The sequence below is a fragment of the Pelodiscus sinensis genome, chromosome 8, assembly GCF_052426305.1.
Source record: "Pelodiscus sinensis isolate ZL-2025 chromosome 8, ASM5242630v1, whole genome shotgun sequence".
Lineage (NCBI taxonomy): Eukaryota > Metazoa > Chordata > Testudines > Trionychidae > Pelodiscus > Pelodiscus sinensis.
In genome coordinates this window covers 68,055,473-68,078,767 of record NC_143059.1, presented here as the reverse complement: position 1 = coordinate 68,078,767, position 23,295 = coordinate 68,055,473, and the positions used below count along the sequence as shown (strand labels likewise).

Genomic DNA, 23,295 nt, shown 5'->3' with positions numbered 1-23,295 from the left:
AACCCAGACCCTCAGATGAGTTGGACTGGAAATAACAATATCCAAGATATATATATATATAAAACAGGAAAAGCAGTCACCTGTCAGTTGTAGGACCTGTGTTAATGACACTAATTAAATGGGCTGGATGTGTCCCATTCGTAGCTTTTGATGTGAAAATGACACCCCATGAGAAAGCTACGGTTCACTGACACGAGTGACTATTCCGTGGGGAGGGTCTGGTCCACCAGAGAATGCACTAGATGGTGACACTACCTCAGGTTGCTCAGGTTGGCGAGTCACCTTGTTCTCTCAGCCTCCAGTGAGAGAAAGTCGGCTCCCTACTGCTGCCAAGCTTGTAGCCACTCATGCACACTTGCCAGGGCTCTCCCGGACCTTCCTTTGCACTGCCATAACAAGGTATATGCTAGCCCCTAAGGCCTTCTACACACACCACCGGCACTGCTCAGCCCATCATTGGCCGCTCATAGAAATAACCCCATCGGCTGTCCCCAAAGAGAACGGGGCACACACCAGCATGTTTGATCAGCTGAGGAGTCACAATTTCCTAAACACCACTGCACTGAGCTGTTCTGTGCACTCCCTGTCAGGGGGGCGGAACAGGGGGGCCTGAGTGACTAACCGGGGGGAGGAGTGGAAAGGAGCAAGTGGGCTTTTGGGTGGGTGGAGAGGCATCGTGGGGACAGGGTTGTAGGAGAAGGGGAAGCATGAGGGCAGCGCCTTGGGGAGGTGGAGAAAGGGTCTGGCTTGGGTTTGGGCACCCATGACTCTCCCACCTTCAGGAAACTTCCGCTGAGCCTGCTCCCCATTATTCCAATAGCACAGAGGCTCGAAGGTTCAGTCCAATAGTCGGGAACTCAGCTAAGCGAGAGGGTAGAAGCGGCAGCATAGTGAGCCCCTTTTGCAGCTCCACTGTCATGGCCCTGCACCCTCATTCCCATTACAGGGCGGGCTTTGGAGGGCTCTCTGTGCTGCCGCAGGAGCCATTCAGCAGCAGGGGGACGTCTCCTGTGGCTGGAAGTCTCTGCTCCATTACTGGAAGCGCTGCATTATTCAAATCTGGTGGGGCAAGGAAGGGATTTGGATAACACGAAGGTTGGGAACTTGGGGGTTAGGGAAATCAGGAGTATGCTGCATGCATGCATCAGAAAAAGGAGAATACGTTTATTTACAAAGAGCAAAGATCCAAAAGAGAAGTGAGTGAGAGTACTGGGCATATAAAACAAACCGTAAAACACAGTCGGATGCCCACGCTCCTTGCTGGTGAACTGTCCTTTTTAAACAAGTAGATTGCCTCTCAGGGATTCAGTCTTTGTCAGAGCTGTAGGTCAAAGCCAGAACCCAAGTTTTCACAAATTTTCCAGACGCTTGAAGGGGTCTCCTTCAGTGAGTAGACCCCCAAATGGTTTTAAGCTCCTTCTTATATTTCTCAATGCTCCCACTGTTGTCTCTGTCACCAGGAGGAACCCTGCTCTTCCTCTCTTCCGGCTGACTCCCCATGCACCTCTTGACTCCTCTGTCAATAAGGCTGCCATTGTTTTGGTTTGCAATTCATCTACATATGAATCTATGTAGTGCCTGTGAATATGCTTCCCTTTGCCTGGCAAAACTAGGTTTTCACCTCTGCTAGGGATTAACACCTAAATACAAACTGTAAGGACATATCTTCTGTATATAGACCTACTTTAAAGAATATAATCATCATACATACCTTATAGGACATTGTTTATGGATGAATACCACATAAGCAGTTAATTGTAATGAGTTTTCCAGGCCTGATAGGAGTTGGTATTATAGGATGATGATTCCACTAGGCACTGAAGACCCCTGTAACTGGGAGAACCAGGCCCAGAAGCTAGAGAAAAGGCCACAGAGAAGTCCTCCAGACCTTCTAGAGAGGCTGGGAAGAAACCAGCCAATCAGGGGCCAGGAAGGACTACATAAGGAGTTTCAGTGCCAGAGTCAGAACAGTTGCAGACCAGACTTGAGGGAGAGAGGACTAGGGGTAAGTGACTTGCCTGAAGGCATTAAATTCTGTGAAAATGAGTGTCAGCTGAAACTTTAAAAGAAAGGTCAGCATGAGGCAGCCACACAGCTGTGTGATAATATCTTTTTGCTAGATCTGGGCTCAAACTAAAAGATTTGAGCTTTCAGCCCTGCAAATCCACAGCTCATTTTTGCAGACGCAGATACAAATTTTGTCTCCACAGAAGGCTCTTCGCACTGGTTCCTATTGCCTTAGTATCTGAGCACCTCACAGTTTTTAATCTTTCTTCACAACACTTTCTGTGAGAAAAGACAAATCACTTACCCCATTTTTACAGGTAGAAAACCAAGCACAGAAAAAGCTAAGGAATTTGCAAAATGGTCACATGGGAAGTCTGTGGCAGAACAGGGATAGAACCTAGCTTTTCCAAATCCTAGACAATTGCTGAAACCACTAGGCCATCCTTCTTAAAACTGCTACACGTGCTACCCAACTCACTAGTGAAGTTAGCATCTGTGGCTAATCTCCCATTGAACTCAACAATCAAACTCCCCAAAAGCCCAGTCTTTGTGGCATGAGCACATCCCTCTTTTCAACAGGAAATGGTGTCAGAAAAGTCCAGGAAGGATCCCCCTTCTCTTGGTTTAGGCTACGTCTACATTGGCATCTCTTTCCAGAAAAGGGATGCTAATGTGACGAGTCGGAATTGCAAATCCGCGGGGGATTTAAATATCTTTCAAGTAGGAATAAGAAATCCTCCGGAAAAGGGCTTATTTTCCGGAGAATTGCATCTAGACTGGCGCTTTTCTACGGCTTATCCCCAAACCAGAAAAAAGCGGCAGCCATGTAAATGCAAATGCCGCGGGGGATATTTAAATCCCCCGCGGATTTGCAATTCCGACTCGTCACATTAGCATCCCTTTTCCGGAAAGGGATGCCAATGTAGACGTAGCCTTAGTGTCAATTAATCTGCCACCCAAAAGAAAAACACAGATCACATTTTTAAAAGCAACTTCCCTTTGTTTGACACTCATGACTGATTCACACGTTCTTTACCTGCCTCCATGTGTTCCCAGCATCCGATGAAACAAACATGCTGATGTCACTGTCTGACAATTCGCTACCGATGTTACCTGTAAGAACATTATTCAGTGAGACATTTTTAGACACAGAAAATGGAGCTGCCTCAGTGCTGCCGATGATTTTTATCTTTTTCTAGGCAAAGGATTTCAGTGCCAGGGTGGGGGAAGAATTGTGATTTCAGTTTGGCAGGAAACTTAATTACAAGATGAAAGTCCAAATACTTCTACTTCCATGCCCAGTGGAAATGCCACAAACAGAATCTGATGGACACAAATAGTTGCATACAATAGATCAGGGCTACTCAACACATAGACCTCGGGCCCATTTGTTTGTGGCCCATGGTGTGATTTGGGTTTACGTGGGGCTCAACATGCGGCCTGCAGGTGGAATCCTTTGAACATGGCCTCCACTGGGCACACACTCTACAACGGTGAGTCAATATATTGGTCTTCTGTTGATATGCATGTTACTAGTTAAATTCCTGGACTGCCATTGTGCATTAAAAGTGCTGTCACACGACTGGAAATTGGGTAAATGTTGCATTTTATTAATATCAGCAGAACTGACTGAAATGGGACCTGCGTGTTGTGTAGTCTTGCCTTTAATCTTTGTATTCATGCCCGTCAGCGTGAAAGAAGCTATTTGCATGTATTTGCATATATGGCAACGTCAGACTGTAGGCTTCTTTCGGAAGGTGGTTTTCCGGAAGAGATCTACCGGAAAAACTTCTGTCAAAAGAGAGCATCCACACAGAAAAAGTGTAACGAAAAAGTGATGTGCTTTTTCGAAAGATAGCGTCCACATTGATTGGACGCTATCTCGCCTTTCAGTTGTGATTTGTCTGGATGGAGTGGCCACCGAGACAACTGTGTTATTTCCTGGAGGCCACTTCTTTCAAAAGAACTCCCTCTTCTGCGTCCACACATTCCTTTTTCCGAAAGAGCTTTTTCGGAAAAAGACTTCTTCCTCGTAGAATGAGGTTTACTGCCGCTGGAAAAACCCCTCTGTTCTTTTGACTTTCTGTCAAAAGAACTCAATTGCAGTGTGTTTTTTTCCCAGAAAAATAGCCGTTTTCCTGGAAAAACGCTGCAGTGTAGACACACCCTATATTTGCATATATCTGCATTAAGTTGCAGCCCTCAGCACGTGCTGTGAGTATCATTCTGGGCTTCCAACATTGAGTAGCCCTGCAATAGATGGTAACTGAATGTTTCATACCAGAAGCCACAATAATGCCAGGGGCAGTATCTCGGCTGGCGATGTTTCCAGAAGTGTAGGGGTTCTCGGAGACCTTGAGGTGAAGGTGCAGCGAGCAATAGGGCTGAAGAGAAAGAAAGGGGAGAAAAAGAGACAAGTCACAAAGAGCATCCCTATTCATTCTCCCTTCCCTTTGGGCATTGGAGCATCAGTGCCGCATGACCATAGAACATCAGAAGAGGACTGGAAGGAATCCTCTGCTCTTACAGACAACCCGTAAGAACCTAGAGTTTCTTCCTCCTTTTCTGAAGGCTCCAAAAAAGTGATTGAAAAATAGAAAATAAGAAAAGCTGGAAGCAAATGGAATGTCATTCCAAGGGACAAGTGCCAGCCGGGCTGTGAATACCAGTGTAACAAGGTCTGATGATACCATTAGCACCGTTCTGCTAGCGGAACCCTGCCAGCCACTCCGTACTGACACAGGCAGTCTAATGAAAAGGCAAACCCCGGACTGTCTCATAAACCCTGGCAGGGAAAAGCTGGTTTTTTCTTCTCCCCCCATTTTGATTCCCTTTATTTATAGAGATTTGTTCCATGCCACAGTAACAAGGCAAAATTGCAAGGACAACAAAGGGGAGACACCTATTAGACACTACAGCTGCGCCGTGCGTGGGTATGATTCATGATTATTATCCTTTGAAACGCACGGAACATAAATCGTGAGCCAGAGAACCAAACCCTGAGGAGATGAGAGTGTGGAGCAGGGAGAGGGCAGAGAAGGGGTAGAACAGCAAGGCTGACAATCTGGATGGTTTGGAAGGGAAAGGCAGTGTTTGGTGGGCTGGACCTGAGGGAGAGCTCCGTGCCCATGGAAGACGACACAAAGACCTGAGGGTGGAATAAAGACATAGGCAGGGGGCTGTGTCTTCACTAAAACTCACAGGAGTTGGAGTGGCCCAGCAATTCCTCAGCTTCTCTCTCAGGATTTAGTCCAATGATAACACAACACCCCCCCTCGGTGCGTGAAATTACCATCTCTACCATGCGTTCCCGCAAAGATTGGAGGAACCTACCAGAGCATAAATGAGAAATAAGGATACTACTTCCCTCTCCCCGTCCAATGTCAAGAGCAGTGGTAGACAACCTGCAGCCCATTGGGGTTCTACATGTGGTCCAAGAGGCATTTTGTTTACTGCTGCCCACGTGCGGGGTTGCCAGATTCTGCTGGTTTCCATCCACGTTGTTGGTATTTTTTTTATTGCTACCGCTATTACAAAAGCAACACACAGGTAAAACCAGGGCAGGTGAAGTGAGGGGCATGCTGATTGCATACAGAATTGAATGGGAGAGCCGTGCACTCCCTCTACATCCAATTGTGATGGGGTGTCGGGCTCAGGGGAGCCAGAGCTGGCTGGACCCCACACGGTCGTGGGGAGAGCAGAGGCGCTCTGTGGCCAGACGATGGCTCTGCTATGGCACTGTGGGGGTTGCTCGCACGCTGCTGCCGGCGCTAGCGCAGAAGCTTCCGGCACCAGCTGGCCGGTGGGGGAAAGGCACATGTGCGGGCGTCCAGGGGAGAAAGGCACAGGTTTCAAAAAGTCGGCACCTGCCTCAAGGTAGGAGAGAGAGATGTCAAGGAGGGAAGCAAGAGCTTTCCTATGGTCAGCGCGGGGAGAGACGCCCAGCGGGGCAAGAGGGACTTGCCCCAGTCAACGTGGCGAGAGACACCCGGTGGGGCAGGAGAAGGGCACTCGCCACCGAGGAGCGGTGTCAGCGCCACTGGAGCAAGACCGGCGGCAGCGTAGATACATGGACCAGACGTGGTGCAAGGACGTGAAGCGTAGGAAGCGACCCAGGATGGGATAAAAGGAACCCGGGGGTTGGTGAGTTGTGGGCTACAGTCCCACCAAACAAGCAGAAGATCATTATCTCTACTCTTAGGGACCTCGGCCGAGACCTCGAGCGGGGGAGGTCCCAGGTCTGCCTACTCTCTCCAGTCAGTGCAGGTAAGCCTCAGCTGTAATTAACTAGGAGGGACTGTCTGGATTTCGGGTGCGGGGATAGGACCGGGCACAGTCTAGATAAGAGGGTGCATGGAGGAACCAGGGGAGGGGCCACCTGACTAGCATTTGCCCACTCACGATGAGGAAAATCAAGGGAATCTGAGTGAGCTTGTGAGGGTGAAGACACTGCCCCAACCTCGTAGACTGAGACACCAATCAAAATGCTGCTACAGCTCAGTTGGCACACTGACAGATAGCAAGCAACAAGCAAAACTGCCCTATCCCAAGAGAGCATCTTGGTTACAACAATCTCGCGGCCCACTGAAATGAAGGAGGGCCACTAATGCAGCCCCCTCACTAGCCTAGGTTGCCCATCGCTGACCTGGAGTGCGAGGAAGACCATGATGAACCGGAGAATAGACACCATACCCCACAACAAGTCATAAACGTTAGACATGGAAAAGACCTATAGTGAACACTATAAAGGTTTCAGAGAGCTTGCCGTGTTAGTCAGTAATTTTAAAAACAACAGGCAGCCCTGTGGCACCTAAGGCTATGTTTACATGGCACGCTTATTTCAAAATAACTCGTGGTGTTTCAGAATAACAGAGTGTGCATCTACACAGCAAACCCGTTATTTAGAAATAATTTTGAAATAACAGGCTTCCTACTCTGACTTCCGTAACCCTCGTTTCATGAGGAGTAAAGGTAGTCGAAGGAAGAGTGTTCTTCCTTTGACTTCCTGCTGTGTAGACAGCGTCAAAAGCTGAGTTAAGCTACTTCAACTTCAGCTATGCAATTAATATAGTTGAAGTTACATATCCTAACTCGACTTTAGCCCGCAGTGTAGACATCCCTGAGGGACTAACAAATATATAAGATCATGAGTTTCATGGGTAAAGCCCACTTCATCAGATGAGTTGGAGTGGAAATTACAGAATTCAGGATTGTGATTTACTGAGTGAAAGGAAATATCTGTTAATGGTCAGCCTTGTATTGGGCCTTCCTTTGGCTAGGTCAGGATGCACACTTGGGTCGTGTCCAGACTCAGGGGTTTTTTCGGGAAAAGTAGCCTTTTCCCGAAAAAACTTCCCCTGCGTCCAGACTCAAGCCGCGTTCTTTCGAAATTATTTCGAAAGAACGCGGCTTTTCTTTCGATGGCGGTAAACCTCGTTTCACGAGGAAGAACGCCTTCCTTTGAAAGTTCCTCTTTCGAAGGAAGGCGTTCTTCAATGTAAAGAGGCCGTCTTCGAAAGAGAGCATCCAGACTCGCTGGGTGCTCTCTTTCGAAAAAGCGGATTTCTCTTTCGAAAGATCCGCCTGCAGTCTAGACGCGATCTTTCGAAAGAGGCTCTTTCGAAAGATGCTTTCGAAAGAGCCTCTTTCGAAAGAAGCCTGCAGTCTAGACATAGCCTTGGAGTATATTTTCCCTGTCATGACCACACTTCGGCCCTTCAGAGTTTGAATTTAGAATCCCACAGTGAAGATGTGAACTACCAAAGTCAGCAATTACTACTCCCTCAGAGGTGAAACCCACAGGCCATGTGGGCAGGAGGGAGGTGAACTCTTGCTGATGTGAAGCAAAGGAAAAAGACCAGGCAGCAGCGTCACCACATGCCAAACGCCATAACTGCATTGTACAGCATTGTGGGGTCAAACTCCATAGCAACCCAGAGGAGGATTCTGGGGAGAGAACCCAGTTCAGCTAAAGCAGAAAGGCAGTCAGGGAAACGGGATTCTTCCATTTATTTTTGTATCCATTATGAAGGTCTAACGGGGGTTCAAGTTTTTAAAAACAAAATAATTAATGTTGCCCATGGGCATTTTGCAGATGGGTGCTAGTGGGAGTAATTCACTCAGTCCCTTACTCCAACAGAGATTATCTGTCTTTTGAGACTTCAATCCTTCTAGACAGTGCTGCTTGCGGTTTCCTTTTCTCTTGTATGGGTATCACTCCATTGCATATTGTGCAGGTGGAAGTTGTACAGAAGATGGAAAGTGCTCTGTAAACGCCAGCTATTGGTACCACCATTATTACTTAGCTACAGGGTTAACAAAGACGAGGCAAGCCCTGGTAGTGGTGAAGCAGGAGAGTCCAGTGGAATGTACTTGGGGCCAAGAGTGAATAGCTCTATGAGGGTAATTGGTACTGGGATGCTGTCCAGCTACATGACCTCGAGCAACTCACTCACATTCTCTAAGGAACATTCTGCTCTGATTCACAGCAGGGCAACCGCACTGAAATCAACACAACTGGGCTGCTCTTAGTGCCAGCTATACAGTGGGGAGTGTAAGAGCCATACACCTATAAGGGGCTCTCAGCACAACGGAGCCCCCAACCTCATCAGGTGCTACAGGAACACACAGAACAATTAATACATACATAATTACTCACTATGATTATACATAAGGGTCAGAAGCTGAAATTGCTTTTGGTTTATCTTCAGTCTTCCAGGGCAGGGCTCTCAGACCTAGATGTACTGAATGTATAGGGACAGTCCTGATAGTTGGGGCTTTTACTTCTACAAGCACCTTTCATCCCCCAACCCTCTGTCTCCATTTTTCACACTTACTATCTGCTTACCCTACACAGACCAGAGCCCAAACCCTCCAACCGCCCTGTCCCTAGTTTCCTTCTGTCTACCAGATCTTTCTATAGCTCTTGGATTCCTCCCTCTCCTTAAGGGTATGTCTAGACTACATGCCTCTGCTGACAGAGGCATGTAAAATAGGCTACCCGACATAGTCAATGAAGTGGGGATTTAAATATCCCCAGCTTCATTAAAATAAAAATGGTCGCCATGCTGTGCCGGATCAGCTGATTGTCGGCACAGCGTGCAAGTCAAGACGCGGATCGGTCAACAATGGAAGCTTTTGTTGACCACTCCCTTATGCCTCGTGAAACACGGTTTACAGGAGTGGTCGACAAAGGCATTCCCTGTCAACTGATCCATGTCTTGACTCGCACCCTGTGCTGATGATCAGCTGAGCCGGCACAGCGTGGTGGCCATTTTTATTTTAATTAAGTTGGGGATCTTTAAATCCCTGCTTCATTGACTATGTCGGGTAGCCTATTTTACATGCCTCTGTCGGCAGAGGCATGTAGTCTAGACATACACTAAGGCTACGTCTAGACTACATCCCTTTTTCATAAAAGGGATGTAAATTAGACGTATCGCAATTGCTAATGAAGCGGGGATTTAAATCTCCCCCACTTCATTAGCATAAAAATGGCTGCCGCTTTTTTTCGGCATGGAGCTTTTCTGGAGCTTTGCCACTTTTTTTCGGCACGGCACGGAGCTTTCCCAGAGAAAAGCACCAGTCCAGAAGCTGATCTTGCGGAAAATAAAGCCTTTTCCAAAAGATCCGCCAGTTCTTGCCAGAAGCACTAACCCACAACAATAACTACTACCACCACCTACCTCTTACACAGCACTTTTCATCAGTAGATCGCAAAGCACGATGCAAAGGATGTCAGGATCATTAACCCCATTTACAGGTGGGGAAAATCAGGTACCCAAAGGGCAAACTGACTTATCCAGTAAGAGTGAAAATCTTACAGGAGAAATGAATCTCATGGGATGTGCTGCTTGGTTCTGAACCCCCACAAGCCTCAGATAACCTTTGAAGAAGTGTCTGCATTTCATGGTGCTGATTGTGATCTGCCCCTTCAGGGACGTCTGCCCCCACCCTATTTAACACTCTCATCTCAACGCCCCCGTCATAACTGTGCAAAAGTCCCACCGTTCTGTAGATAGGCTAGTAAAGCCTTCTGTATCCTACCGAGAACATGCTACCCCTACTGCAAGTGATCCCATTGTTTCCCATTCGCCAGCAGAGCATCTCTACCACCTAGGATTTGTGTTACAGGACATGGACCCAAACCAAAGCCTCTAACCCAGATCTGAATTTTTCAAATAGTCTTCATATTTATAATGGGCTGAACCAGAAACCGTGGATCCCAATGCTCCCGGATTTGACCATAAACACTGCCATGCAGGCACCATGCACCTTCCACAAATATTTATTATTTACTGTTGTCTTAGGACGTGGTGGCCCCACGGTGCTAGAGGCTGTACACTCACACCATGAGACGATGGTCCCTCTCTCAAAGAATCGACTGTCCTAACAGCTGATGCAAGAGAGCAGGTGGCTACAGCCACGAGACAAGAACAGGAAGACCACAATGGGAAGTGCATCCTGTGGGGGTACTCAGAGTATTATTCCGCTCACTGAGTGGCCATGTCGGTGGAGGGAGGCCTCTGATATTTGTTTGGAAATAATTGCAAAATTCCATTCAACTGCCTCAGGGTTCCATTTTGCTAAGGATTTTACACGCACAGACACAGATTTTTGATTGACCTAGTCTCGGGCTGTCATGATCATAAGAGATGGCCAGCAGCCTGGGGACTAAGGGGTTAACTATACCTAACCCAGGTAGAGTTGGCCAATAGGAATGTAGATGGGAATTTCAAACTGGGACAAAGGAATTGTTGGTGTTTCCCTCTCCTTTGTCCTGAGCAGTTCTCTCCAGCTATTGAGGGGGACAGGCACTATGTCTCCCTCCAAGAAAAGACTCTTTCTTCACTATCTGTAAGTAGGGTAAAGTTTAGATAAATCCATTAGGTTTTATTGTTTTATGGTTTGGGAAATAGGATCTGATGTCTGTGCATTTAAAAATGGGTTTTGCTCTGCTTTGTAATTAAGCTCTTGGCCCATGGTGGGTTTCCCCTCCATAACTATATTATCTTGTTACTTTTCCATCTAGTCATTATGCTTGCAACAGGAATATTGTGGTGATGATAAAAGTTCTTTCTCTTTTCTTTTTATTAACCTAGTATTGGTTAATTTGTACTGGTTTGTACTTTAGGGGTGAGATTTCCCAAGTGATCTCTCCCCTGATTTTCTTATCATTACTTGGGTGGTGGCAGCAGATCTTTTATCCCCAAAATCTAGGTTTTTAAGATTTTGGGGGGAAGTTTTTTACTGGCCCCCACTTCTGCATTTATCGTGCCACAGTGGGGAAGGAGCCATTATACAGGCTATATGACATAAAAGAAAAATATGGAAGATACAATAATAAATTACCTATATCAGACAGTAGAAACTCCCCGTTCCCCCTCTTAATTCTGGGGCCTGTGCCCATCTCTAGTTACTGTCCTATATCAGGAAGATCCTGAACACTCTCTGCTGGTCTCTGCAAGTAGCTCGCTCACCCCACCTAGCATGCAGAATTTCAACTCCACCGTCACAGAGTCCCTATCTTCACCTGCTGCCTTAGAGGAGCTCATCAGCTCTGCAGAAAGAAGCCATGTGATTTTTATAATGTGTCCTCTGTCAAAGGTACATAAATAAATCAATAAAATAGCCAGTGCTTTGCCATGATGTCTGGCTGCCCAAGACTCGCCACACGGTACCCTTGTCATGAAGCACCCAGCCTGTGTCATACAACATGCCCCTGTTTTTACCTGGGGGAAAGTTGTGTTTTAAAGCAGAACTTACTAGGAGGCAATGAACAGGGTTTCCTCTCAGATCAGTGTCTGGAGCTTGTAGCAAGCGCCAATCCCGGCCTTTGTTGTAGGTGATGAAAGTTTTCACTTGGTTGTCAATCTTCTTGTTAGCCAAGAACATTCCTTTTATCCCTGCTACCTAGGAAAAATTGACATGGCTGAAAAAAAATAGATCAAAATTGGACGTGCACATGTGATTACCTGTCAAACTCAGCAGGGCCTCAGAGACAGCATCTGAGTGATGGAGTCGAGGGTGAGCGTTGCCAATGGGTGTTAGAAGTAGGAAAGTTATGGTCGGTGTCAGAAGAACACCAAGAAACACTACAGAGGGGAGGGAAAGCTGGAGCTTTGGAAGGAGAAAGGAAACCTGAAATGATGTAGGTGACTGTCAGGAAAACGGGACAACCTCTGTCTCTCATGAGAAGACACAAGGGACAGTCATTAATGTCCCTCTGCCGAGTCACCCACAGAAATGTTCTCCTTCAAACAAAACGAGAATACGGAATACGTTGCCTTTTGTATGGTGCCTTCTGCCCAAGGATTTCAAAATTCTTCATGAATCACATTGCTGGGGGCCTTAACTCAATGTTGGCTTTTTGGAAAAAAAATACAAATGTGCTTGCTTCCTTTAAATCCATGCTCTGGGGTGGGGCTGGGGTTGAGGGGTTCAGTATGCAGGCTGCCCCAGGGACAGAGGGCAACCTCCCCACAGCTGCTTGCGGCAAGGTGAGAAACGCTTCTCCATGACCGCTGCAACTCCAGTGGACACAGCTGGGGGAAAGATGCATATCCAGATTCCTCTGTGCCCTTTGCTCCCCAGCCAGAGTGAGGAATGCAGCAAACTGTGCACTTATGCCTCACTCCCTGACACAGAGGAACAGCTAGAAATGTTCCAGTATGAATCAGGAGAGGCTTCAGCCCCGCCCTCCCCCCCCCCAAAGGGCACCTGGGACATGGGAGACTCAGGGCTGGTGCAATCCTGAATTGTGGGGAGGGAGGCACACTACCAATCAGCCCCTTTCACCTGCCTGGTGAATCTGTCTCTTTTCTGTATGGCTTTATGAGAAGCTCAAATATACAGTGGATAGTTGTCCCTTTCTCCACCTCTGCACCTGGCTCTTCCAATGGGATTATAGCTGTCCCGGTGCCCAGCTCTGACTCCTTGCTCCCTCCATTGTCATTGTATAGTATAACTGTCCCTGCTTTGCATCCCATATCCCCTGCTGCCCTCATGTGGTCATTATATAGCACAGCCCTCCCTTTCCGTTTAATGAAAACCAATCCCATTCCAGGCACATCCCAGTTTCCTGGCACAACCAAACCCTGACCTTACTATAAGTTATGATAAGAGGAAGTTTCATACCAAATGTGGTGGTCCTAGCTCTTTCTGTTTAGGAGGAGTTCTTGAAGAAACAGACAGATACACAGGACAGACAGACTCGCAGATAAGCTCTCAGACAGACAGACAGACAGACCGATAGATATATAGATAACCCTTAAAATTCTTTTCATGTATTTTTATTCCAATCTTGCACTGAGCCATGAAGCAGTTAAAGTGACTTGCCCAAAGCTGAGGTAGAATCAGAGTTAAGAGACAGATCTTTGGACTCTCTGGCCAACCTTTTCCCCCCTAAAGCAATGCTCCAATACCCACCAACTCAGAATCCCATTGGGGCTGTGAAAAAATGCTCTGTGCCTTGTTAAAGGCATGATTACATGTAGAGGCATGTGAAAATGAAGCAGGAAAATACCTTTGTTTTGCCCAATGTACCTTGCAAAACGTTTCTTGGATGTTCAACAGCCTGAAAATCAATCGTGTAATATCCACTATAGCTTGAGAGCAAGTCTGTTAGGCTGTCGTTTTATAAACGGCGACAGCTATCAAGGGATTGCAGGGTGGGCGGGGGGAGGAGAACCTTCTATCTACCTTCAGGATGGTTCAAGTGTCCACTCCACCTCTGCTTTGAGGGCAGAGAAGTGAAGGAACCGAGACACCACGTCAACTGTTGGACCATTTTAGTCACAGCAGTTTTTACTTAACTGGAACCAAACTGGTAACTGCTGCCGCAGAATCAAGGACTGTGTTGGCCTCAACATACTTCGCTAAGACCTTGGAGGAGAAGTTCCACGAAGGGAGGATGGTTCTTTTCTTATCAGGGGAAATTAGCAAGACTCACAGCAGATGATCTGCAGTATCTGATCGCGAGGTGACTGGCATCTCTCCACAGCTCCCTGGCAGGCCCCATCCTTCCAGAGTCGACACCTCCCACACTCTCCACCATCCCTTCCCCCTTCTTCCTGAGTTACACAAACTGGTTACTTGGCTGCAGACATCCTCCAAGCATGCTGCCCCCCAACCCATTTCTTCAACACTTGGTCCCACATTCAGGCTTCCCCTGCCATGATGGAGCTTGCCCGTTCCAATCCTACCACCATACTGCATCACATAACTCCTCCCCCAACTCCTGAGGTTCCTACCTTTCCCTCATGCTATCCTGCTCTGGGACAAGCAGATTCACATGGACCTATCCCTGTCCTGGGAGGCAGAGGGGCAGCCCTTCCAATGAGATAGAGAAGGGGGAGTGACCTACCACGAGATTCAACAAGGACAAGTGCAGAGTCCTGCACTAGGGATGGAAGAATCCCAAACATTGTTACAGGCTGGGGACCAACTGGCTAAGCAGCAGTTTGGCAGCAAAGGACCTGGGGGTTACAGTGGATGAGAAGCTGGATATGAGTCAACAGGGCGCCCTTGTAGCCAAGATGGCGAATGGGATATCAGGGTGCATTAGGAGGAGCATTGCCAGCAGATCTAGAGAAGTGATTATTCCCCTTTATTTGGCACTGGTGAGGTCACACCTGGAGTACTGCATCCAGTTCTGGGCCCCCCGCTACAGACAGGATATGAATGCATTTGAGAGGGTCCAGCGGAGGGCGACCAAAATGATTAGGGGGCTGGAGCACGTGACCTCTGAGGAGAGGCTGAGGGATTTGGGCTTATTTAGTCTTCAGAAGAGAAGAGTGAGGGGGGGGTTGATAGCAGCCTTCAGCTGACTGAAGGGAGGTTCCAAAGAGGATGGAGAGAGGCTGTTCTCAGTAGTGATGGATGGCAGAACAAAGGGTAAACCAATTAATAAAGACAGAAGGAGATGAAATGAATGACTCCGTCACAGCTGATACACCAAGTGTTTGTCTATAAATTAGTTTCTAGCTGAAACAAATACAAATTTAATCATTAGGGAATAAAATATAACTTAGATGTTGTTTAATTATACTCTTGGGCTCAACAGGGAGGTAGCTGAGTGAAATTTAATGGCCTGTATTATACAGAAGGGCAGACCAGACAATAGCAGTGTCCTTCTTATCTTAGATGCTATGAGTCTGTGCCGTATTAAGAGATCTCTGAAAAGCAACTGCAGACGCAATACATACCTCTATGGTGTCACTGCCAACACGTACCCTCGCTGCATGGCTGTGATGAAATATTTTGTCAAAAATGTCAAGTTTGGCCAAGGAGATGGAATTGTTTATATCACGTTCTCCACATGGATCTGTATACTAGTGAGCTAGTCTGGATGACATGGGTCTTTGGGCGTTCAAGAGAACTAGCCAAACTAACTTGCTGGGCAAAAGAGCAGACCAAAAATGTTCACCAACATTTTTGGAAAAAAAAAAGTTCTCTTTTGTTGGGAAATTTTGAAATTTGAACATTTTCCATCACCTCTACAAATAGGAGTCCCCGTCAGGTTCAGTCCAACTCTCCGTTGAGTGTGCAAGGCAGAAGTACCCAAGCTGAGAATCTGGCCTAATTACTCTATACACACTGCCACCCTCACACACTCCACTGAAGCCAGACAAGCTGACACATGACAGACCCCCCACCCCAGTACCCGGTGCGCACACTCTGCTTTTCTCGACGCTGCGGTCCACAAACCAGCTCAGAGTCCATTTCTCTCTGCCTCCCCCTACACACTTAGGACATGTCTACACTAGGAAATTATTTCAAAATAACTAAATTCCAAATAGCTCCTGAAATAACAAAATCGATATAGCATGTCCCCACTATGAGGGAACCTTGAAATTAGTCTGAGGTAGGCTCCATTATTGTGGACACGCTACCTCAACTTAGAGCTCCAGGAAGCACTAGGGAGTAATTACTTTGAATTCCTCTGGGGATCAGGGCTGGCCTTACCATGAAGCGAACTGAAGCGGCTGCCTCAGGTGCCAGACAGTGGAGGGGCACCATTAGGACCCAGAGTGTAGAAAATTGTGTTTGCTGCTGTTAATTCTCCTTTATTGGTGTAGGTAGCAGAGCAGTACCATGAGAGGAGTAGAACAGGAAGAAGGCAGAATTGAGACCTTTCAAAGTTTTGGCCCAAGTGAGGGGAATTAGGGTGTCATTTGAGCTCCTTGCCTCAGGTGCCAAAATGTTGTGGGCTGACCCTGCTGGGGAGTAGTTATTTCGAAATAGCAGCAGTGGAGCATCCACACGAACACTATTTCGAAATTGCTATTTCAAAAGATGCGTTATTCCCCAAGGGAAGCAGGAATACCGATTGCAAAATAACCAGCCTGTTATTTCAAAATAACAGGCGTGGCCATGTGGATGTTCCACTTATTATTTTGAAATAGGGGGGGGGTTATTTCGAAATAACTCCCTCGTGTAGACCAGGGCTTATTGTTTGCAGCCGTCCTCCTGGGGAATCAACTCTGCATAGCTTTCAGCTCTCCTCCAGCCAGCACATCCGATTTCAAGGGAGGTTTGCACCAGGCTCTGTGTCAGCCAATATTCTTTCTATCGAGGTAGTCAGCAGAGACGACGCTTCCAGCCTGATCACATTAATTTCAATCCCATTTGCTATGATCTGCCAGCCTAATAAAACAAAAGCTTTTCTTTCCTCTGCGATGTAGGACACCTTTATGTAATGCAGTCAAACCCTCCTTGCACTGGCAGTAATAAGAGGCAACAGCCTTTCCACAGGCTGCTAATGCCGTACATAGATTAATAGTGAAGACCTCATAAAGAGGAGGAAATGGCGTGCCCATTCTTCTGCAATTTGTCTGCATTTACACAGCACCCGTCCAGGCTTCCTGTATGGACATCTCAAGGTGGTTAAAGGCTATTCAAAGTCAAACCAATGCCTGGAGTTAATACTCAGGTAAAAGTCCCTTCGCTTTTACAGGAACTTAATGGCTGTGTCTACACTGGCACCCTTTTCCAGAAAAGGGATGCAGATTAGCCAAGTCGGAATTGCAAATGCAGCAGGGATTTATATTTATTTATATTTATATACATGGCTGCCGCTTTTTTCCGGCTCGGGGCTTTGCCAGAAAAAAGCGCCAGTCTAGATCTTTCGGAAAATAAAGGCTTTTCCGGAAGATCCCTTATTCCTGATTTTAAGAGGAATAAGGGATCTTCCAAAAAAGGCTTTATTTTCTGAAAGATCCCTGTCTAGACTGGTGCTTTTTTCCGGCAAAGCCCCGAGCCGGAAAAAAGCGGCAGCCCTGTTCATGCAAATGCAGCGGGGAAAATTTAAATCCCTGCTGCATTTGCAATTCCGACTTGGCTAATCTGCATCCCTTTTCCGGAAAAGGGTGCCAGTGTAGACACAGCCACTGTGATTGAATGGATTTCACCCTGCAGTGGGCAAATCACTTGTAGGAAAACTGAAGGGAGAACTTCTCCCTGCTCCAGCTGTTTTGTGCCATACAAATGGGTCAGAATACCTTAAAGGGGCCCCCCCAAAACCCTGGTTCCATCCAGGGAAGGATTCCCACACATGCAGGCACCAGTCTGTTTTCCAAAGACACCTTTGCATGGTTTGGCATAGGGAACCTGCTGGGGAGGGTCGGGCTGGGGCTTCCCCACACAGCTCTGCAGAGATTCTGGGCTATGCAGGGAGGTGGTCATAACCTAGATAAGTATCCAAGGGAGTCTAAATAACACAATGGCCACTCCAATCCCCAGAGCAACCAAGCTCAGAAGGGTGGTACAGGTAACTTAAAACTGCCCTTCCTCCCTTGCCTGTTCTTCTTATAGCATCAAAAAGCTCATCCTTGAAGTTCTGTGGCCCTGGGATGCATCTATTCAGGGTGTGGTATGTTATAAGTGATTGCTGTATACCAGATATTACTGTTCCCACAGCAGGAATTCTGGCTGATTCAGCTACAATTCCTTCTTTATTCCCAGGTAGTGAATGTTGCAGCAATTGTAAGGTGTAGCAGATCTGGGGAGTTTTGCATGGGCTCTCTTAAGTCCATGGCTAGATCTCATCAGGCCGGATCTTACCTGCAGGTGCAAGAGTGAACCTTCTCGTACCTTCACTCAGTACCGACTTTGTACAGCAGTACAAAATCTGGGCTTTTTGAAGTCCTTGGATAAAAGGCATCACAGCAGGTATGCCCAAAGGTATGAGCCTGCATGCAAACACAGAATCTCTCCACTAATTACACTCGTGGTACAAGGTTGTGCACATTCATCACAAAAGCAAAGTTCCTGGAACAGCCTGAACTCCCAGGATAGGACTACGTCATTAGCCCTTGTGACATACCTCATAGAGGTCGATCATCACATTACCCTCCAGCCCTCGGCTACTCTTGACATTCTCCAAGGCCAGCGTGAAGTAGACCCCTCGGGTGTCGGATATATAAAGGTTGTACGTTTCGTTCTGGTTCCACTCCTGCACGGCTGCAAACACCTGATTCTCATCCGTGCTGATAACGTGCATATCCTGGGGAAAGGACACAGAAGCACCGTATTGGAGGGCAACTCGGCTGTATCCATTCCAAGGTCAACACAGGTTAAATCCTGGATGATCAAGGGATGTAGTCAGAACTAGAGCCTAATCAGAAATTGTAGATAACATTTTTTGCAAGTAGCATGTTCCCACACATCCACATATTTTGCTTGTTCTCTCTTCTGCTGGTATGCAGAGTAGTAATTAATGGTGGAGGTGTTAACTGAACATTCACACCGTCAATACTTTTAAGCACATTATTGTACAGGAGCAGTTTGTGAAGGGGGGTACTATTAAAAAAAATATGTATCATACAAGATTTTTCCCCATGTTCTATCTTAAATATGAAATGTGATTGAAAAGGAAGTCTCTGTACAGAACCTCTCTAATCCAGGACTGCTTGGTCTGTCTGACTCTCTGAACCTCTCTAATCCGGGACTGCCTGGTCCGTCTGAATCTCTGAACCTCTCTAATCCGGGACTGTCTGGTCTCTCTGAATCTCTGAACCTCTCTAATCTGGGACTGCCTGGTCTCTCTGAATCTCTGAACCTCTCTAATCCGGGACTGCCTGGTCCATCTGAATCTCTGAACCTCTCTAATCCGGGACTGCCTGGTCCGTCTGACTCTCTGAACCTCTCTAATCCTGGACTGCCTGGTCCGTCTGAATCTCTGAACCTCTCTAATCTGGGATTGCCTGGTCCGTCAACATCTGTTGTCTGGCAGGACCATGGATGTTCCAGAGAGTCTTGGTGGAGGGCTGGCAGCTGGGCTTCCCGCTTGCTGGGCTGCCTGGTATGCTGCAACCGGGCAGCCAGGCACAGCCCTGTGGGGCCAGGAGCTCAGTGTGCCGCAGCGGGGCTGCCCTGTGGGGCCAGAAGCCCGGTGCACAGGGAGCTGGGCTGCCCAGCATAGCAGGGAAAGAGGTGGGGGGACTGGCAGGGCAGCCAGGGGGAGCCAGCCAGGAGCCTGACGGCTGGTCGAAAGCTGAGGGAAGCCGGTAGCAGGGGAACCAGATATGACCTCTCCTGATCCAGCAAAATCACTCAGCCGAGACCAGCGAGGTCCCGAGGGTGCAGGACCAGGAAGGTCCAACTTATATATTACTGAGCTAAGAAAATAAAATAGCTTAAATTTCCGCTTCTTTGTGGAAGCCCAAAAAGTTACAGATGCCAGAATTACTAAATTCTATAGCCTCTGCTGAATGTATGTGTGTACATGTGTATTGCCACAGAATTTAAGAATGAGATCCCATAGTGCTAATGTATAACAAAAAGATGACCTCCTTCCCAGATAGAATAATCATAATGCTCCCTTCTGGCCTTAAAATCTACAGGGAAAACTATGTAGTGTTTTTTGGGGGTCTGCAAAACTGGGAACTTTATCAAAAGTTAATGTCTTTAGCTATTCTAGTTCCTCTTGCTTTAACTACAGCTATTATTGCCACACAAACAGAATATCCCGATGGATTTTTACCCTTCTGGCTTAAAAGATGGAAGCATGAAAAATAACCAGGAGTTGAACTTTAGCCACTCAGCCAAATTATAAACCAGGTTGTGTTGCCTCCATTGCTATTTCAATCTGAGCTAATTTATTGTGGGGTACTTAACCCAAATGAAGAACACGCTGTTTCCAGTGTGGACATACACTTAGAGTCCCTTATGTGTGTATACACAGACACATGCACACTAAGGCTGTGTCTAGACTACATGCCTCTGTCGGCAGAGGCATGTAGATTAGGGTTGTAGGCAAAGGTAAATGAAGCCGCGATTTAAATAATCGCCGCTTCATTTAAATTTACATGGCTGCCGCGCTGAGCCGACAAACAGCTGATCGGCTGTTTGTCGGCTCGCCGCTAGTCTGGACGTTCCCCCTGTCGACATCAAAGCCCTTTGTCGGCAGCCCCGTTACTCCTCGTGGAATGAGGTTTACCGGGGCTGCTGACAAAGGACTTTGATGTCGACAGGGGGAACGTCCAGACTAGCGGCGAGCCGACAAACAGCCGATCAGCTGTTTGTCGGCTCAGCGCGGCAGCCATGTAAATGTAAATGAAGCCGCGATCATTTAAATCGCGGCTTCATTTACCTTTGCTGAATAAACAAATCTACATGCCTCTGCCGACAGAGGCATATAGTGTAGACGTACCCTAAGAGCCCCGCTGAGCCAAATTCAGAGATAGTGTATGACTGAGGGAAGCAGAGATGCTCAAAGTGTATTTGGCAAATGTACTTTTTCATGAAATTCTGATCAAACAGTTTATTCACCTAACACAGATTTTTATTTTTGCAAGATCTGACCAGCTTTAGGGAAAGCGGAAGGTAATTTCATGAATGCCAGGGAAATCAATCAGGTTGCTTGTTCTCTGAAAACTTTTCTTTCTGATTTCCAACTGGCTCATTCTATAACAAGAGTAAAGAGGTGAGAGTTTCAGTAAGGAAGACAATCCAATGAAGGCAAAGGGAATCTAAGGATATGCCAGGTCTGCAAGCACAGGGTATGTGCGCATTTTTAGCCTAAGAGCTAGGTTTGATCTAGCTGTGAACCAGCTGTGGCAGCTCATGCTTCAGACGGGGCTGTCCCTGCCCGCCCTGAACACTGGGTAATTACTTGTGGGACTAACTGATGCTGCAGCTTCACTGCTCTGGTACCCAAGCAAGCTAGATTAAATCTAGCTCAGATATTTCGGCTAGAGCTGCATCCCAACCTGTGATTACAATCCATATGCTCCAATAGTCCAAAGGAGTGTGAAGTGAGTCCACATTGGTGTAACATACACACTATAGGGGCCTGAAGGAGGTGTATGCTATGTCAGCTTATATTTGCCTCTGTGGGTATGTCTAGACTACATTGTTTTTTTAAAAAAACTGCCCTTTTTGGAGAAAAAAAAATTCACCTGCATCCACACTGCAGTCGCGTTCTTTCGAAATTAAATCGAAAGAACGCAGGGTTTTTATGACATTGGTAAACCTCAAATGCCTTTTTCGAAAGAGCTCTTTCAAAAAAAGGGGTGTGTGGAGGCAGAACAGGGACATTTTTCGAAGGAAGAGGCAGTAGAAAAAAGCACAGGTGCCCTGGTGGCCATTCTGTGAATAGCAATCAGAGCTTTCTTTCGAGAGAGCGTCCATGCAGCCTGGACGCTCTCTTTCGAAAAAGCAGTTCGCTTTTTCGATCCGGTTTTGAGTGTGGATGCTCTCTTTCGAAATAAGTTTGCAGGCTAGACATACCCTGTGTGTATCCGCTGTCCTGTATCTGCCTGCACAGTGTAAGCACACAATGGAAAGGGGCTAATATCCACGTCAGTTTTTTGCTGTATTAGTCTAAACCCTTCTTGGGACTCTGAGAACATCCCGGGCTGCAGCACGGCACGGGGGAATGCACATTAACATGCAGTTCTAGTGCCTGCCCTTCTTATCTTTCCAAAGGCAAGAGAAAGAGCAATGTTATGCTTGTGAATTTGATTGGGAGTCTAGGAAAGGCTAAAGGACCAAGCTTTCGGTATTGTTAACACAGTGCAACTGCCCTTTTCTCACTTGCTTCGGGACCGTCACCACTTGGCAAGATTAATAGCAGGAAGGCGATACCGGATATGTCCGGTCAATTGCGGTCACGGTCAGCTGCTTTTAAGGTTCGCTATTTTAGGAGTGTTGTGACTATTGTGGCTCCCACAGGGCTAGAGGTTCACTGTGTAAGACAGCGCTGAGATGAGATGAACCCTTTCCGTCATTATGAAACTTGGAACTATCTACACAATCTGGCTGTATGGCAATCACATTGCTTTGCCCGCCTTCACCTTTACCGCAGTGGCATAGCCAGAATGGGACAAGTGGGTGGGCCCGACTTTGGGTGGGTGGGCAGTGACTGGGGAGGTAGCAGCAATGGGGCTTCCTCTCCCCCGCCCCCAGTTAGCTTTGGAGGGATAGATGCTCTGTCTTATCCTGTGCCACTTGCCCAGCGCTCCAGATGCGTCGGATGAGGGGAGCAGGCCTGGTCCAGCTGGAGCACCAAGCAGAGAGGGGCAAGTCCCCGCACTCTTGCAGGAACAGAGGCAGAGCTATGGGTGGGTGGGCCTGTAGGCTAAGCGGGAGGGCCTATGTCTATGCCTGGAGGGTTCCCAGGTGTCCGGTTTTCACTCACACAATCCGGTAAAAAAACGCAGAAAATACGTTTCTGTTTTTCTCAGAAGGCTGTCAGGGACATTTTCCCCCTGCCATATCTGGCGGGGGTGGGGAGAGCACAGGAATTTAAAGGTGCAGTGACTTTTTTTTTTTTTTTTTGCTCAACCAATTTTTTTTTCCCCACCATTTTCCCCAGGATTTTTTGTAAAAGTCTCTGGCAACCCTATATGCCTGTGTTTCACAGCTGGTGAGTAAGCTACTCCAGGCACAGCACAAGCTGGTGGCCAGAGATTTAGGTATGTCTAAAAATGGACCACACCAATGAATTGACGTTAGGGGTACCTGTGCTATTCTGTGATGAACTCTGTTAGAGAGATCGGGAGGCTCACATTACATGATATGATGGCACAGCTGCCCCACACTGGCCTCACAAGGGTTAAACCCATTCCTGGGAGACAGCTGAGATTGTGGATCCCGCAGCTGTGGCAGGTAGCTGCCAACGAAGGCCTAGCTGGGGCAGTATAAATAGGGGCTCCTCGAGTGGAGAGGAAAACGTTCTTACTGCAGCTATAGAGCAGGAGGCTCCTGGCTGGCAGGGAAGCTAGAGGCTTCCTGATACGGAGCTGGGCTGGGGAAAGGCTGGGGAGCTCTGGCCAGGCAAACTCC

The 23,295-nt window shown here is 47.3% G+C and overlaps 1 protein-coding gene across 2 annotated transcripts in view; it reads right to left on the bottom strand.

The window, feature by feature from the left end:
• The window catches only part of SORCS1 (sortilin related VPS10 domain containing receptor 1), a 477,697-nt gene that overhangs the window by 74,578 nt on the left and 379,824 nt on the right, over positions 1–23,295 (bottom strand). For both annotated transcript variants that reach the window (XM_075935517.2, XM_075935516.2), the window contains exons 9-12: positions 18,332–18,511; positions 11,773–11,919; positions 4,289–4,391; positions 3,044–3,120 (exon numbers count right to left, since the gene is read on the bottom strand). In XM_075935517.2, the coding sequence (XP_075791632.2) occupies positions 3,044–3,120; positions 4,289–4,391; positions 11,773–11,919; positions 18,332–18,511 (507 nt within the window). The remainder of the gene's footprint in view (positions 1–3,043; positions 3,121–4,288; positions 4,392–11,772; positions 11,920–18,331; positions 18,512–23,295) is intronic.